Source organism: Sparus aurata, chromosome 5 (genome assembly GCF_900880675.1).
Source record: "Sparus aurata chromosome 5, fSpaAur1.1, whole genome shotgun sequence".
Lineage (NCBI taxonomy): Eukaryota > Metazoa > Chordata > Actinopteri > Spariformes > Sparidae > Sparus > Sparus aurata.
In genome coordinates this window covers 32,141,760-32,158,553 of record NC_044191.1, presented here as the reverse complement: position 1 = coordinate 32,158,553, position 16,794 = coordinate 32,141,760, and the positions used below count along the sequence as shown (strand labels likewise).

Here is a 16,794-nt window from a genome sequence, read left to right as displayed (position 1 = left end):
GCTAAACTCTGTCCCCACACAAAAATACACTGGGTGTGCATAATATCCATGGTCTTTCCCCATATTTTGGTCAGTTTGTGTTCCAAGACCTCTATACCGCTCAGTTGTCTCTGCCTTTGCCGCTTCTGCCGCTCAGTCCTGCTGACTGCAGATTTTACCATATATGGTCATTCACTGCTCCCTGCCTGACAGGCTTCCAAGACCATTTCCTCCCTGCCCTGCCATTGGCTGCTTCATGCAGTGTCAGTACACATGTGAATTCTGGGATAGGTCGAAATATGAAGAGCGGCCAAGAAGAGAGAACTGGGTTGAAGTCAGATGTTGTCTCTGTCACAGAGTCCTCAGTGTATCTTAGTGCCATATTAAAATAATTTATGACAATGTGATAATGAGTATGACTGCTGGATTACTGAATACTATTTGTAATGTGTTAATATAGAGCAGCGAACTCTGATTGCTTTCTTAAATAAATAGAGCTATGGTTTTAATTCATTTGATTCATTTAAAGTCTGCTGAAAAAAGCAATTGATTCATAAACGAAAATGAATGCACAGATCTGGCAGCGAAAATGAACAAAAATGTTCCATCTAAAAATATCTTTTCATTCATGTTTGCAGTCGCAAATTTTTTTTGGGCCACAGGTGCTAGTCTGCATCACAGCATGCTCTGGGGAGACGGTAGGAAGATGTGGAGACACTGTGGACAAATGTACATCCTTCACAGGGAATACAATGTCTACTCGGTGCAGGCTTAGCAAAGAGATGACGTAACTAAATAACTGTCCTGATTTAATTTTGATTTACCGTATTAGATTGGATCCTTTTTGTCATCAGCCATCAGCAACCACCAGCCAGCTGATCTTGCATTTCGACTATGAGTAAATATATTTAACTGTCCCAAAATACTTCCTAACTGGCAATACAGCAACCTGTCTCAAATGTTTTCAGAAAGAGTGGACCTGTCTTGGATGCTGTCTGGAATTAATCTTGACCTAGATTCACTAGAAATATGTATATATACATATAGTCCTACAGTATGTTTGTAGTACATGTCTGTATAGGTATTACTCTAGTTACGTATAGCTCAGGTTTTCAGTCAGCCTGCAGTGTGCTGCACTGTATTGTTCGTGTCCAATCATACAGACACAGAGACTTGTAAAAGTGGAAATTTCCATGGAGCCCTGAGCAGCACTGGACAGCATGCAGATCCTTTAGTGGTGTGCATGTGTGAATCACATGTTAAGCTGCGAGGAAAGGAAGTGTGCAGGCCTCTTGTGTGAATGAAAAGAATGTCCTCTCTTGCCTTCAGGGAATGTTGTTCATCCATTTTTTTTTTTTTTTTGTATGTTTCAGTGTTGTGCTTTGTATCATCGCTGTGTGATTCACGCTCTTTTTCTGCAGTCTTACTTGTTGCTATGCAACTGGTTGTTTTCTAGGCATCAGACATTCCTCTCGAAGGATACAAATGTCTGTAGTGTAGTTATGGACATGTTAGGTAGTCAAATGAGGAGGGTAGCCCACTGCTGTCGGTGTTCTTTTTTTCTTTTTATTTCTGATACAGTTGATTTTTTTAATTAATTTTTATTTTTCTTGTTCTGGACAAAATCACTCGCAAGTCTTGCTCAGCATGCTTGCTATACCTGTGGGCTGGTTGCCTTGGAGATGCTTTCTTGCTTAGTTGGATTTGTCTGCTCATTTTTTTGTTATCTTTTTTTAGCAGTGTTGTGAAGGAGTGACGTTACTGACAGGGCTATGTAACTGTTCCATTGCCAGCAATGGTGTATGAGCTTGTAAATCTTAGGTCTTCTTACAAAAGTCTTCTTCACTCGACAAATTAAAGTGTAAGTTAAAAAAAAAAAATCACTCTCAGCCGTTGTAAGGATTGCTGTCAGCTTTCTGAACTCGTTTATGGAGTCAATGCAAGTTGAATGTGTTTTGTAGAGCGTATCTAATGAGTTCTGAATATGAAACTCCTGTCACAAGTTAATCCTGCCTGGTCATCACTTTTCAGAGTTTGAGTCTACTTGAGTTCCTTACACATTACTGCTATAAACCACTGCATTGTGCAATATAAGTATCAAATTAAGTTTCAGTTTAGTTCGGGTTTGACTTGTGCTGTCTCTTGTTTCACAGTGTTCTTTAGTGGTGAGTAGGTGGCTACATAAACATTTAGTTTTGAAATGTTAGTAACATTTAAGAAAATGTACATGCTTAATGAAACATCCCCAGTTTCTTTTTACTAGTGCAGAGTCGTGTCCAACATGTGTTTGACTTGGTATGAAAGGAGCATCAGTAAGTCTCTCCAGACTGGTTCTTGACAGCTAAATCAGATGTCATATATTTTCTAGAGCTACCAGCTGGTTTGGGGTTTTTGGTTTAATAATCTGTTCATAATTAAGTCAAATTTGAGCCATCATGGTTGTATTGTGTGACCTTGCCACAACACTGTTCATGCTCTTGTGATTAATCACTGTTAGAAGATGAAAGGTGATAAATCTGAGTGAGAGCTCATTACGCTTGTGGTTGCTACACGACTTTCTTATGGACGTTAGTTAAATTTTCCTTTTTGAAGACAAATACAGACTTGCACATTTGCCTGAAGCTCTGTTTTTTTGCAGAGGGGCTGAGGGGGGAATGCAACAAGTTTCTACAGGTTAAACTACCTCCACTGCACAAGTTATGTCACTGCAGTGAGGTTCGTGTGCTGCCTCGTGTGTTAACCTCATAGTGTTTCAATTAAACTGTTCCTGCCTTGTGTATCATGTTATTGGATATTTATGTTGGCTTGAGGTATACTTGTGTTCACACTTCAGATTGTGGAATTCCTAATCATGTATATCAGACAAAATATGCCATTATCACCTACATGGGTGCTATATTTGACACCCTAGCGACCCTCATGCTCTCATTAGGTATACCCATACCAGAGCTGCCTTGGGCCGAGGTGTGGAATGTGAGGAACGCCTGGCCCTCTGGTCCAACTGTCGGTCTCCTCTGCCCTGCTCGGGTTGATCAGGAGTCTGAGCTCTAGATCTGAAGTCTTACTGAGGTGTGATGGTTAATTTCTACAAGTGATCTATACGAACTATGATTTATTTAAAATGTAGAAATCTATTCATTTTTTTCAAGCTCATTCTTTGAGTTTGCTATCAAGTGTTTTTAAACACCGAGTGTAATATAAGAGCTCATATTGGGGCTGTTCCATATGCCGATTCAAATGGTCCACGCTGCTTTGTCTTCAGCGGTTTCAGAAGTTGTGTTACATTTACTGCTGTAGAAGACCCAGTTTGTCCTGATGTTGCCGCTTGATGATAAAAGTCTTTGCTGCTGTGTGAAAAAAGATAACCAAACGATGGAGGACTTTATTTTTAAGAATTTACAGGAAGCGGTGAGCCTTTTGTAATATTGTGGGGAAAGATGGCATTTACAGCCACACTTTTGACAACTTTACAACAAGCACATCATTAGTTAAATACGCACCTTCAAGCAGGGAGCTTTGTTGTTATCGAAATGCAAATCCCTGCTGCTCCGAGCTGATGTACTGTGTCAAACCGACTCAAGCCGAGCCAGCACATGTGTATGGAAAAGCTGCAGCTTGTCTGACACTTTACAGCACATCCCACATGTCAATTCTAGTTCAGAGTATCTCTAAGTGTTGAGGTCGAAACCCTAGTCGCTCATGTGGATGGCCTGAGTGTTTTACAATACTTGTTTTGTGTTTCTTGAGTGTTTCAACACTGTTGTGTGTATCAGTTTAAAGCATTGTATCAGCCAAGTGGACATGAAACAACAGAATGTTTTGCATAGTATTACATCCACCTGTCTATGTAATGAACCATTGGAGTACACAGACACCACCACAGTAGAACAGCAACACTATTGACTTCTACGCATGACAGAACTGGTTTGACAATCCTTTATTACTCAGTCATACTTGTTTTTTGTGGGTGTGCAATATTAACAAGACTGAGCATAATCCATAATGCTTTGCATCTGTTCATGTTGTGAAAATAATTGTGTGGAGTAATCACTGGAGGACTAGTAGCACTGTTAAAGAAAGAAGTATATGGACATAAAACTGGTTGGCTGGTCTTATCTCTGTGATCAGCTTGTTTGTTGTCAGACTTGCTACACTATGTCATCTGTGTCTGTCCTGCTTCACATCCTGTTCCTACTGCCTTCAGGAAATCATGTGCAGGAAAAGTCCAGTGAACTCAGCTGAAATATACATCTCTGCCTCGTTGAGCAAATATATCATGTTTTGTGATTGTAAAAGAGGAATATGAAAGTAGACTGAGCAGCCGAGGAGAATCCACAGGTCTCGTATGTAATGGTGATGTTATCTGAAACCGGACAGTGGCTCATGGATCTCTATTGACGGCAGTGTCAAAGTCTGCTTTCCCCACACTCAGCTACAGGGTAGATTTCAGGGTGTGTTCAGCAGTCAGGGTGAGGTTTAGACAAGATCTTGTGATTTTCACATACTGCACGCACACATTCATTCTCACATATGCCTGGACTTTGATCACTACACTTGGAGTTGGAGTATGTGTCACAGCCCCGCTCTGTGTCAGCCAGGTGACTGCATGGTTACCAGCCTAATATTTTTATACTGCGCAGAGCAGCGGTGATTTGTATAGATACCCAGCATTGTAGTATCTATACAAATCACAGTAAGTGGCTCTGTCCTGTATGAAAATGACATTGGTCCCAGTAAACATACGCATCGGTTCAGTCTCCCAGAATGTGAACAGACCTTTGAGATATGGATCACGTTACCCAGTGATATCAGCCACACCACTGTGTTCGTGAGCTGTAGTAGCAGCAGACTGTAAGTGCCCTCAGCTATGCCGTGTTATCTGCTGTGACAGAGGCAGGGAAATATCTGAGAGTATGAATGCCTGGGCAACATGACACTCATATCCTGGATTGTCCCTCCGATGGCCACCCCACCATCCTCTGCTTCCCTCTGGGTCGATGTTTCTGGTTCTGTTTTTGAACCAAAATTAAAAATGATTTGTTTATTTGCTGCTGTTTGGAAATTCTGAACCAAGTGTGCCGCAGACAGAGAATTGCAGTATGAAGCTAAAAAAAAATCATTATTTATTGCTTGCTGTGTTTATCTTTCTGACGGCTCCATCCGTTTGAGAGCTTTAAGTCACATGTAATCATTTGGTTACAAAAGCCATAATTCATAATTTGGGGTGAGCTTGGTGTTTTTGGAACTTTTGGGACTGTCACTTTACTCACACTAATAGCCCTGCATTTTGTAGCCTGGACTAACGGACTAAAGTGACATGCAGTTCCTGCTAGTTTGCACCTCCATTGTTCAAAAATTGAATTAAACTGATGAAAACGGCTGATTTTTAACCGGCAGTGTATCACAACAGTGTTGGGAGTGTTTGTAAATGAACAATCATGAATTTCTCTCCATTTTGCCTGCACCCAGTGCCCCTCACAGATTAGACACATGTTTGAGCATACTGTTTAGCTGTAATGGAGAAAGATTGTGGACTGAAAGTAGCTGCCAGATTGTTTATATGTTGTGAAAACTGAGGCTAGACAAATATGAACCACAGTCCTGTTCATTGTGTATTTCTCGTCTAAAAAATGTTCAGAAACCTATTTTAGTGTACTGTTGGACTACAGTATGATACTGTTTGTTGCCAGTCAACCAACATACTGTTTCAAAACAGATGACATGCCAAAATCAAGCACTGGTACGCCCCCCCATCAGCGGGAGTGTTTATAGGTCCGGCTAGGATTTCTAGCCTTTAAGCAAAAAATTAATACCACAGCCCTTTTTTTCTCTCTGTGGTCTCTTGTCATGTAGCACCAGTTTATACTACATAAACAGCCAAGTTTTATGCAAGCGCCATGTTTTTCAGCAGTGAAGTATTTCTTAACACTGTATGTAAATTCTAATATACTCACTGTTTCACAAGATCCATTTGTTTGTAGTCGGCACCAGGTGGAGGAGCAGTTGCAGTGGGAGTAAATGTGACTCAGAAGTACTTTTTAGAGATGAGATAAGAAACTGATGTGCAGTTGTAGGTAACTGTGCATAGGAGGTGGTAAAAAATGTAAAAACAAATCCAGCCGGTCTGCACATGCAGTTACCACTGACGTCCAATGCTCTGCTTCTTCTTGGTCCTTAGTGAGATTTTGCCTGTGTGAACTCTAAATGAGTTTGGAGAATACTGTCATTGTAAATCCCCCTTTAGCACTTCATGTATTGCAGGAGAGTGACTCTTTTGTTATGATGAACATTAGTAATTGCTTCGAATTATGTTCTAATAAGGTTTAAGTCTAATTTTGGTTTAACCTCTTAGTCATTACTGAATATACACTTCTTGAATGTTTCACTCCTCTCAAGCCATTATTGTAGCTGTGCCGATTATAATGGCAGAATAGCTGCGGGCAGCGAGTGATTCTTTTTCCTTTTGTATCCGTGTAGCCATCATGCTTTAAATAGGGCTGCAGCAGCAGGGCTCCTTCCACAGTAAGTGACATCATCTCTCCGGCCCTGCGGTGGTACATGGAGTCAGTGCAGACTAGGGTGGTGTCTCAGACACCCATCCACTACAGTGTAGATTTGCCAAGTCACCTCACCGTGTAGAAAGAGCACCGGTTCTCCCAGCTCATAGGGATTAGAGGTCAGATAGTCCTTCAGGCTAATTCTAAGAGAGAATTTTTAGAGGAGGATGCACAGTATGATTTGAATGAATGTGCATCTGAATTTTAGCTGTCCAGTCCATTAGTTGAATGTTATGTAAAGCGCACAGTTTAGTCTTTGACCTTGGGTTACCACTTTAAGTAAGGAGATGCTTTGGAGAACTAAGCTTCTTTTGGCATGTGTCTACTGTGTAATGACGTCACTACTAATAACTTTCCTTAATTACTGTGGGTGGTCCAGTAAGGGAGTAAACTTTGGTTCGGTTCTTTTTAGTGCCCATAAAACCCAGCTTATGATTTAGCTGAGCAATGGAGTGACAAATCCAGATTGGCGATTGTCTGACTATAGGCATCATCTCTGTGCTCATAATTTATTAACTGACCATGTAAGAAGACTCAAAATGTGATCTACAAAATGCAGTTGGCTGGGGGTTTTTGTGGGACTGGGATTTCCCCGTAGATCTGAAGAACATTCTGACTCTACAGTCAATGTTATTCATAAAGTGCTCTCACCCAACTTGGGGTTGATGTGAGTTTAATTAAATTATTTATTGTTGTGTAATATGTATTGCCATTGTCGTACAGTCATACATTTTGTTCAAGCATATTTTCTCAGCGTGTGTGTTTGTGTGCATGTGTGAGCTTGATTGCGTAGGTGGGTTTTAAGGATTATACTGTCAATTGTCCTGTTTCAAAACGTGCCTCCTCCAGCACAGACAATGTTCTCTAAGCAGGACTACACTCAAGACTAATCACATTACTCACTGTGTTGTTTATCTTTGTTACAGTCGGGACGCATTGACAAAGCCTACCCCACAGTGTGTGGACACAAAGGCCCGGTGTTGGACATTGAGTGGTGCCCCCACAATGATCAGGTCATCGCCAGCGGCTCTGAGGACTGCACAGTGATGGTAAGTTTCGCCTCACCCATCACACCTGAACCCAGATGGTGCTGTTTGGGAGAAAACACAGCACACATTCTTGAGCTAATAAGTGACAAACGTCTGCATGCTTTTATTGCGAAAGGCCGGGCTGTTGTAACACAGGGATGGGTGCAGACCTCACCCTCTGGATTAGATTAGGCTCAAATATGTGTTGTAGGAATCAGAGCTGGGGAATGATTTAGCTGTTTATTGAGCTGAGGTCACCGACTTTTTTGAGACTGTAGTCCTACTTTCCTCCATATGTCCTTATTTGGGCCGTGAAGGGCTGAGATACGTGTGCTGTCTGTTTATGTTTGCTGCAACCACTTCCTCACCTGAAAGTCCTGACTTCCTGTTAAACCCACTCTGAATCACTGCCATATTTATTTCATGTTTGCAGAAGTACAAGCCATGTAATGAGAGCCATCAATGCTACCTCTCTTCACAGCATTTGACCTTTGAAAGGAAGGTTCACAGCCTAAACAGTCTCTTGGTGATGTTTAGTTTAGATTAGGTGGGAGTGGGCGGTGTAACTGGTATCTACTGGTAGAGATATGCAGCATGATGTGGACGTGGCTAAACAGTTTTTTACAATGAAGAATGGATTTTTAATCACATAGTAGACATCTGCAAAACTCAGAAAAACATGTGTGCATACGGTGCCTTTCAGTGTAAACAAATAAAAATCTGCATGCTAAGAATGGAGGCAAGTAACACAGAGGAAACGTTTAACAATGGGGAAAAAAGCATGCTTCAGTCATAGCTTGGACAGAAGTTGGTGCAACATCAGGCTGAAAATATTTAGCAATAAAAGATGCAGGTGACCTTCTTAGAATGGCCTTTGACACGCGTGACTCAACAACAGTAACTAAGGCACACTTATGTTCCACATAACCTTAAAAGTCACTGAATCTGTAGTGTTGCCCCCTCAATACCTGTAAGGTAATGGCAAAACACAACCTGTGGCAGAGCACACACACACACACACACACACACACACACACAGAGCTGTTTGTACCAGTATTTTTACTAAATTTGACTGTTTATCCCATCTACCACTGAAACATATACTGAAGATGGCATGAATGTTTAGTCACTGCTGCCCCCTGCTGGTTCCTTTTGGTAACTACCATTTTTTTTGGCGTCGTCTGTGCAGCAGTCCTAGGTGTGTCACGATTCTCCAAATCTCTGATACCATTTTATTTTTGAATTCAAGTTTCTACATCTTTTCAGATTTAAACATGACCGTATCCTGATTGCTGTTTGCAGGTCAGTTAGGCCAATTGAAATAAGATTCACCAAAAGTAAAGATTCCAGCAAAGCCACCCTACGGGGATTAATCAGGGGTGGATGGAAAAAAACGGGGAGAAACCCTGTTCTTGCGTTTTGATTGTGATGATCAAAACTGAAAGCTCATTTAATTGTTCTTCAATGTAGAAATCGTGACACCCCGAAGCTATTCAGTTGGTTGGCTGGAGTTGACAGATTCAAAACCAAAACTTTGAGAATGCATAATTTGTCAAGTAAAAGATTATAAATTGGAGTCTATCCAGCAGGCTTCACTGTCTTTTCTGTTCCTGACCTCCACAGGTGTGGCTGATTCCTGAGAATGGCCTCGTCACTCCCATGGCTGAGCCAGTCGGGGTACTGGAGGGACACTCCAAGCGTGTTGGCATTGTCGCGTGGCACCCAACAGCACACAACGTCCTCCTTAGTGCAGGTACGAGCTCCCTTTGTGTCCCTAAATCTACCAAACAACGCTGCTGAAATCTTTCCTCACAGTAAACTCTCAAACTTTGCTGAAATTCATTTTGAACTAAATCGTCAAGCTATGCAGACTGTTCACCTTTACTTTCCTCTGTTGTCAGGTTGTGACAACCAGATCATCATCTGGAACGTGGGCACATGTGAGGCTATGATCACCCTTGAGGACATGCACCCTGACATCATTTACAGCGCCTGCTGGAACCGCAACGGTAGCCTCATCGTCACCTCCTGCAAGGACAAGGCCGTCCGTGTCATCGACCCCCGCAAGGAGACGATTATTGCTGTAAATATTTTTCAAACATTTATTTCTTTGTGACATTTTCTCTTTTATCTCCCATTGTATCTGACCATCATTGACACTTTACAGTTAAATATGGGAGTTAAGAGGGCAAAAATATAAAGCTGATTTACTTGCAGAAATTGCACACTGGTGGGCAAATGCAAGGTTTTATCAGAAATCAGAATATTTATCGCATACATTCATTTCCTCATTTAAACATCTGTAAACATTTAGTGTTGATTATCTGCAGAGTTTTATAAATAAAGGCCAAACAGTGTAAGATAAGTGATAACTAACAAAACTATAGTAAAGGTGGATGTAATAATAAACTGTTCAGGTGAAAGTGACTTTACTGCACAAGTGTTGACGTGTAAACTAAACTTCACAGGAGAAGGAAAAGGCACATGAGGGCGCCCGACCCATGAGGGCCATCTTCCTTGCTGATGGCAACGTCCTCACCACAGGCTTCAGCCGCATGAGTGAGAGACAGCTCGCTCTCTGGAACCCGGTAAGCTGCTTCATGTATACTGACTGAAGTACATCAGTTCAGTGTATATAGGCTGTACATTTCACACAAGATTAAATCTCTGTCAGTTGTTGGTCTAAGAGTTGTGTAAAGAATTTGCATAACTTGATTTCCACCAGTCTTTAGATTGCTCAGAGGGCAAGCTTTTCATTTAACTCAATATTCACAACGGCTTTATTGCTATTAAAAGTACAACCATCTTGGCTAACAACCACTTATTCATGTTTTTTGGAGGCTATTATATTTTCGGCTATAAATTCCTATATTTGTATTCTATTCAACAAAACCTTAAATTTATCATTTTGTTTTTTTTCCAGAGTAACATGGAGGAGGCCATAACTGTTCATGAGATGGACACCAGCAACGGAGTGCTCCTGCCCTTCTATGATGCAGACACCAATGTTGTTTACCTCTGTGGGAAGGTAAGTTGAACTCGAGCATTATTATAACCGCACAAAGCTGGAAGACTTAATCAGCAGAATACATAACCAAAACCTTTTGTCTTGACAGGGTGACAGCAGCATCCGTTACTTTGAAATCACGGATGAGTGTCCATATGTTCACTACCTCAACACCTTCGGCTCCAAGGAGCCCCAAAGGGGAATGGGCTACATGCCAAAGAGGGGCCTCGACGTCAACAAGTGTGAAATTGCGAGGTGAGCTAAGATGGATGGCTAATCATCATCGCTGACACCAGAGTTCATTGAAATTTCAGTCAGCCAGATCTAAAGTGCAGTTCCTAGCTCCACCACCAGGAGGCAGAATGTAACCATGACATAGTCACGAGTCTCTCTCAGGGCAGTGTCTGCTGCCACTCTTGTTTAAATGATGCATTGAATTGTGGGTAATTGGTTTGAAATTTGTATGTTGCCAGGTTCTATAAACTGCACGAAAGGAAGTGTGAGCCCATCGTGATGACTGTACCCAGAAAGGTGAGTCTTCATCCAAGTGGCCACTTGGCAGACACTTACAGACCTCTAATCAGCTCTTTGAATCACAGTCTAGTGAGGCTTTGTCTCATAATGTGCCTGTTATAGAGTTTTCCTAACAGCGTCTCACCCTGTCATTTCTTTTCAGTCTGACCTGTTTCAGGATGACTTGTACCCGGACACAGCTGGACCTGAGCCCGCCCTGGAAGCTGAGGAGTGGTTTGATGGTAAGAATGGAGACCCCATCCTCATCTCCCTGAAGAACGGCTACGTCCCGGTCAAGAATCGCGAATTCAAGGTGGTCAAAAAGAACATTTTGGACAGCAAGGTGACCAAGAACTCAGAGAACTCGAGCCCTGCCAACAGGTCTGCCTCCCCGACTCCATCGATTGTGAGTATTTGCTTTTACTGATGCATTAAGGCCATGATTACTGCTTTAAAGGGGTCTGGTATTTCTAAACTTGGGCCCTGTATTTACATGTTTTGGTTTCGGTCCAGTAAGTTGCCTTAGTTGGCAGCCACGACGCTGCTGCAGCATAATCCCTTGGGGAAAGTCCTTCCATCAAAGTTATGTCCACTATAAGTGCTTGTTCTTGCAGCTGACTGGCTGAGGTTGTGTCTGACAACATTACAGTCACAATTCCTACATAGATCTATCTCGCTTGAAATCTTACCAGGGCTGAGTCGCTGCATTAAGACCACGGGTGACACATGAGACAGTTGGAGAGTTTATTGGGGAACTGACACCAATAATTTATTTCCAAAGTCAAAGGCTGAATATTTTTAAACTGATTTTCACTGTCTAGATGAGGCAACACCTGCTCATCTCTCATTTCAGCGTGATACTTCTGCTTGAATGAGACTTGATCTAATTATTTAACAATCGTTTCCGTAACGTTATCAGATAACCTCAGCCAGTCGGTGGCAGAAAAGAAACCAGAACTTACAAACTCTGTGAATTGTATCAGCCGTGTTTTATAAACATACATATTGTAGTTTTTATTTAGATAATTAATTGTTTAAGAACCAGCTTTCCCCACCAAATTCCCCACCTAATTAGGACAGTGCACAATACCTATCCGCTTTATGACTCATCAGACATCAGAGTCTGTCCTGCTGACTCAGTCATTAACGCCCCTCACTACAGGCTTTGTCTCTCCGGGGATCCCAGTGTCAAACAGACAAACTGTATGTGTTTGAAGTGAGGCAGATTGCTGGCTGTCTTCATGAGGTGGTTTGTAGATGTTGTTCAGCCCACTCTCTGACCCACAAACTGAGGGGTCTGCTGCTGCTCTGGGCGCCTGTTGCTGGGCGTCCTGCCGCACCTCACCCACAACATAGCCGCCCGCCGGGGACCCGCCCCATGTGCGTCTCTGCAGTTCTGCTCTGTAATAACAACCCACTGGGCTCCGGTGCGGGCGAAACGTGTTAACCCCCACAGTACCAGACCCTGCAACCTGGCATAGGCATGTCCAAGACTGTAGAGGGCGTCTTTGAGACAGGAAGTGACATAGCTTAGCTTAACTGTGACTGTAGCTATGTGTTTGTTTCTCACCGGTCTCTTGTGTCTCCAACAGAAATCTGAAGCCAAGCTGGAGGAGATCTTGAAAGAAATCAAATCCCTCAAGGACCTGGTCAGCAGTCAGGAGAAGCGAATCATCACACTTGAAGAGCAAATGTCCAAAATTGCCATTTAGGGACCCTTTACCCAACCCGCTACAATTCAGGACGTTCCATTGGCTAGGGGGAGGGCGGGACCAGTCACTGCCTATCTCAATGACAGTGTTTCGTCTGAGGCCTGCCTAGCAACGATCCCTAGCAACATTCCAGATGAACTTTTTCTTATCCAGCCCCCGACCCTCACTTTAACACAGGTGGAATAAGGACGTGTGGCAAATTTAGCAGAAATACTCTTTGCTTTTCGGTGACTAAGGACTTCTTTCCTTTTATTGTGTGGCAGCCATTTTTTTATTACATATCTTACATATTCCTTTGCATTTTAGAAAATATGACCAAGAAAATTCCAGTGGCAATTGTCCACATTTGTCATATTTTTTTTTTTTTATATATATAAGAATCAGTGTTTCTTGTTTCAGTTCCCCAAAATGATGATGTTGCCAAATTTCAAATTTTGTTTACTCCTCCTGGACAGTATTTCTTTCTCTCTCACTTTGTGGGAAGATTTAAAATGCAAGCAGGGAAGGAGGTGCAGCAGAGTGGTTGTAGAGGGAGGAGGAGAATTGCATCAGTTTACCATGAAAAATAATTTAAATCGGATAGTGATGCGAGGAGGGTCTAAATCTCTAATTAGGAAAATATAAATTCTGATTGAAGACACATTTAGCTGCCACAGTCTGCACCGAGCCCCCCAGACATTAATGACATGTCTAGCTGACTGTGTTGAAGCTGCACAAACTAACACCTGCTTTCTGCCATTTTCTTTTCATTCCTGCTGCTTCCTGTCATTCTGACTGTGGACAGTAATCCACGTAAACATGCATTCCTTTCTATTGTGCTTCGTTAACATGCACTGTGTGCTTATTGGAGTAAATGACAAACACATTCCATAAATCTTATTGGCAGTGTGGAGAAGAAAAAAAAAAAATGCTTCTATAAAGTTCCTCTGCTTGTAAACACTCTACCGTAGCGGCTCCGTTACACTGGTCGGTTGTTGTTGTGACATTTACGCGCTGCCCATGAAAACTCTGTGGATTCTCAACCTCAGCTCTACTTTGTTTTTGTGAGAGGTTTGGTCAACAACCTCGGCGTTCTGCTCGACACACAAGTGCAGTCAAGTGTAGTGGCATTATTTTTTTGTCGCTGTTCCCGTTGCGTTGTGCGCCGTTTCACATCTGTGATTTCTATCAAAAACAAAGCAGGAATAGATATGAAATGACACCAAGTTATCGCACATTGTCTTGACTATTTCAAACCATCTGGTGATCAAACTGGAGTTTGCTACAGAAGCTGTTCATGATAGACCTCAGTGGACTAGATTGCGTGTGAATATGTGCCTCATGTCTGTGGTCTTTAGGTCCCTGTCACTTTGGGTGTTCCTGCTTTGTTTCTTTTTGGGAAGGGGGGGCGTTTAAGAAATGGACTCGCTGTAGAACGTCCAAGACTTTCTGCCTCTAACTTGGATGAATTGAATAGTTGGGTTATTGCTTTACTGTTAATTTTAGCCTGTTTCTTGTTCCAGCTGTGCTTAAATCCCTCTTAGTACTTCCACTTCTTGTTTTTTTTTTTTTGTTTTTTTTAATTCTAAGATGCCCCTGTTCAGTACATGAAAATCAAAGAACCATTGAATTGTCCGATCTGAGCTGTTCTGATGAGACGGCCGTGATTAAAGCTCTTCCTGATGTTTTTAGATTTGTTTCCCAGTGGGAAGCTGAGACGGGTAATGGTTCAGTCTGTTGTTTGCCTTCAATATTTGTTACCACTGTAAAGACCTGAAAGTGCCATTGAGGTGACCATGGAAGTGTTTTGTAGGGGGACTGTTGTGTGAGTAGATTTGTGTAGTAAATGGAAGAGTTGATAGGTGCCCAGATAAAAAAAAACCACTTCGAGGTGCTAAACGCTATGTTCAAGGTCACTGTATGTACCGTGAAGTCCTGCCAATCCATCCCACAATACACCAGGCAGCATTACTGCTCAGGGGGGGGGAGTTTGTTGGAAGCATCGCACCCCCCCTTGATATTTTGACACTCTCCACCTCGGTACGGGTATTTTAAAAACATCGTCCAAAATGATGTCAAACCGAGAAGCTGTCGGCTGAACGCACAGCGAGGTAAAAGTCGTAGAGTATTACTGAGAGGTAATCTACATCGTGCGTCTGACACAGATTATACTGCCCTAACTTGTTGATCAGACTGCCGCTCTATGGATTTCTTTATAGCACTGTTGGCACGAGAGAGCGAGAGAGAGTTTCGAGGAGTAGTAGAGAATAGCGATCCAAAGGGACACTGTAGGTTGGAGACGTGTGCAGTTGAAAGATAGATGTATGTTTGTAATTAAGGTCTAGACAAATGAGTGAAAGCTGTGTAAATAACATGACCATATTTTCTATTTCTTTTTTTGTTTCTTTTTGTTCTGTGGTTGTGCTGAAGAGGGTCTTTGTATGGGAGGTGGGTTTTAAAAAATTTTTTCCCCTTGTCTGTGTTCCCTGCACCTTTGCCATAACGCATCATGAGAAAAGCAGAACCTCTGTTACGTTTTTGGAGGTCGAACGAATATCGAGAAAGAAGATAAATCGGATGAAAACGAACCGGGATGAAACCTCGTGTGGAGGTCTGCTCAGCATTTTTGTTCATTATTCTTGCTTCAAGTATCAAACATTGATTATAAGAAAAATTAATAAAGAATTTTTAAAATGGGCTCTATGTGCTGACTGGTTGTAACGTTACTGTTCGTTGTTTTTTGTTATTTGTACTTCATGTTTCAGGACGACTACGGAGAGGAGTAACAACTACAAACAAGCAAATACAGGCGCTTTGGGAATGGCAGCCGCTTGACTTACAATCCCAAAGTGTCAGACTCTAAAATCAAAGTGAGCCTTTTCACGATGAGAAAAGAAAAAGTATCGGCAGCCTTATTATTTTACAGGTCAGATTAGAGACAATGCTCTGAAAACTAAACATGAATTCTTTGGTTTATTTCCAGCTTCTCATGTGTTGAAACACAGACACATGGGTAGATTTGTCCTGTGGCTGCAGTTCAACAACCTAAATAGAGTGTGAAATGAAATGAGTTGACTTCTGCAGGTTGCTGTTCGGTTGTCACAATCCCAGAACTGACCAGAGGCTCACCGATTCAAATCCCTGCATAAATCTGGGTAGGGAAAGTTAAAAGCACCACTTGCTTCAACATTACTTTGCCTCTGTTGACTTCTCATATTTGGTTGAATGTCTCTGCTAATAATCAGCAGTAACACTTGATGGTTCATGACTTCAAGCAGCACTTCATCAACTATCTGTCACATATTTGAATTCACAGTATCTAATGTCAAGTTAATGCAACAACAATTAGTTCATTAAAGCAAAAACTGACGTGTTTCAATCATCATGATTTCCACAAACATGATGGAGTCGTGAAGTTTGCGTAATCATGATTACAATCAAGATTTGAGAAATATCCAGAATATTTAGATAACTATGATATAAATTTCTCTGCATTTTGACGGGACTGATGATCTCTTCAGAAATAATCAAATTCTGAATCTGTGACGGCACAAAGATGGAAATTTTACTCATTATGGACAATTTTGACTTTTGAATGTATTAAACTTATTTCTTTGCTAAAAAATAACTTACTGACATGGGCAACACTTTATAATAACCATCATTCATAAATAATAGTACATTTATAGTTTACTAGTCTTAGTTTAGTAATTCAACTGTTAAGAAACAATGAACTGATTAATAAATCAATTACAAAGGTTAACATCAGTTGCAGTTCATTCAAATAATGTTTATACATGAACAACATACCATTTATTAAAAGTATTATGAACATCAACTGCAACTTTCCAACGAAAAACTGTTAATAAATAGTTTATCAAGCACTGTTCACAGTGAAATAAATCACATGATTGTTTATTTTAATGATATGACAGATATTATAAAATGTTCATAATCGTGAAGCCAACTATTTTAAGACATTTGGACACACAGAAACATTAAATCCTCCCTCTTCTTTA

The 16,794-nt window shown here is 41.4% G+C and overlaps 1 protein-coding gene across 1 annotated transcript in view; it reads left to right on the top strand.

Moving 5' to 3' along the window:
• Window positions 1-15,473, top strand: part of coro1ca (coronin, actin binding protein, 1Ca) — a 31,880-nt gene extending 16,407 nt beyond the window's left edge. Inside the window, exons 3-11 of the mRNA XM_030417323.1 lie at window positions 7,463-7,585; window positions 9,188-9,317; window positions 9,466-9,647; window positions 10,033-10,152; window positions 10,488-10,592; window positions 10,681-10,826; window positions 11,045-11,102; window positions 11,248-11,490; window positions 12,677-15,473. Coding sequence (XP_030273183.1) covers window positions 7,463-7,585; window positions 9,188-9,317; window positions 9,466-9,647; window positions 10,033-10,152; window positions 10,488-10,592; window positions 10,681-10,826; window positions 11,045-11,102; window positions 11,248-11,490; window positions 12,677-12,796 — 1,227 coding nt within the window. The 3' untranslated portion in view covers window positions 12,797-15,473. The remainder of the gene's footprint in view (window positions 1-7,462; window positions 7,586-9,187; window positions 9,318-9,465; window positions 9,648-10,032; window positions 10,153-10,487; window positions 10,593-10,680; window positions 10,827-11,044; window positions 11,103-11,247; window positions 11,491-12,676) is intronic.
• The last annotated feature ends 1,321 nt before the right edge of the window (window positions 15,474-16,794 follow it).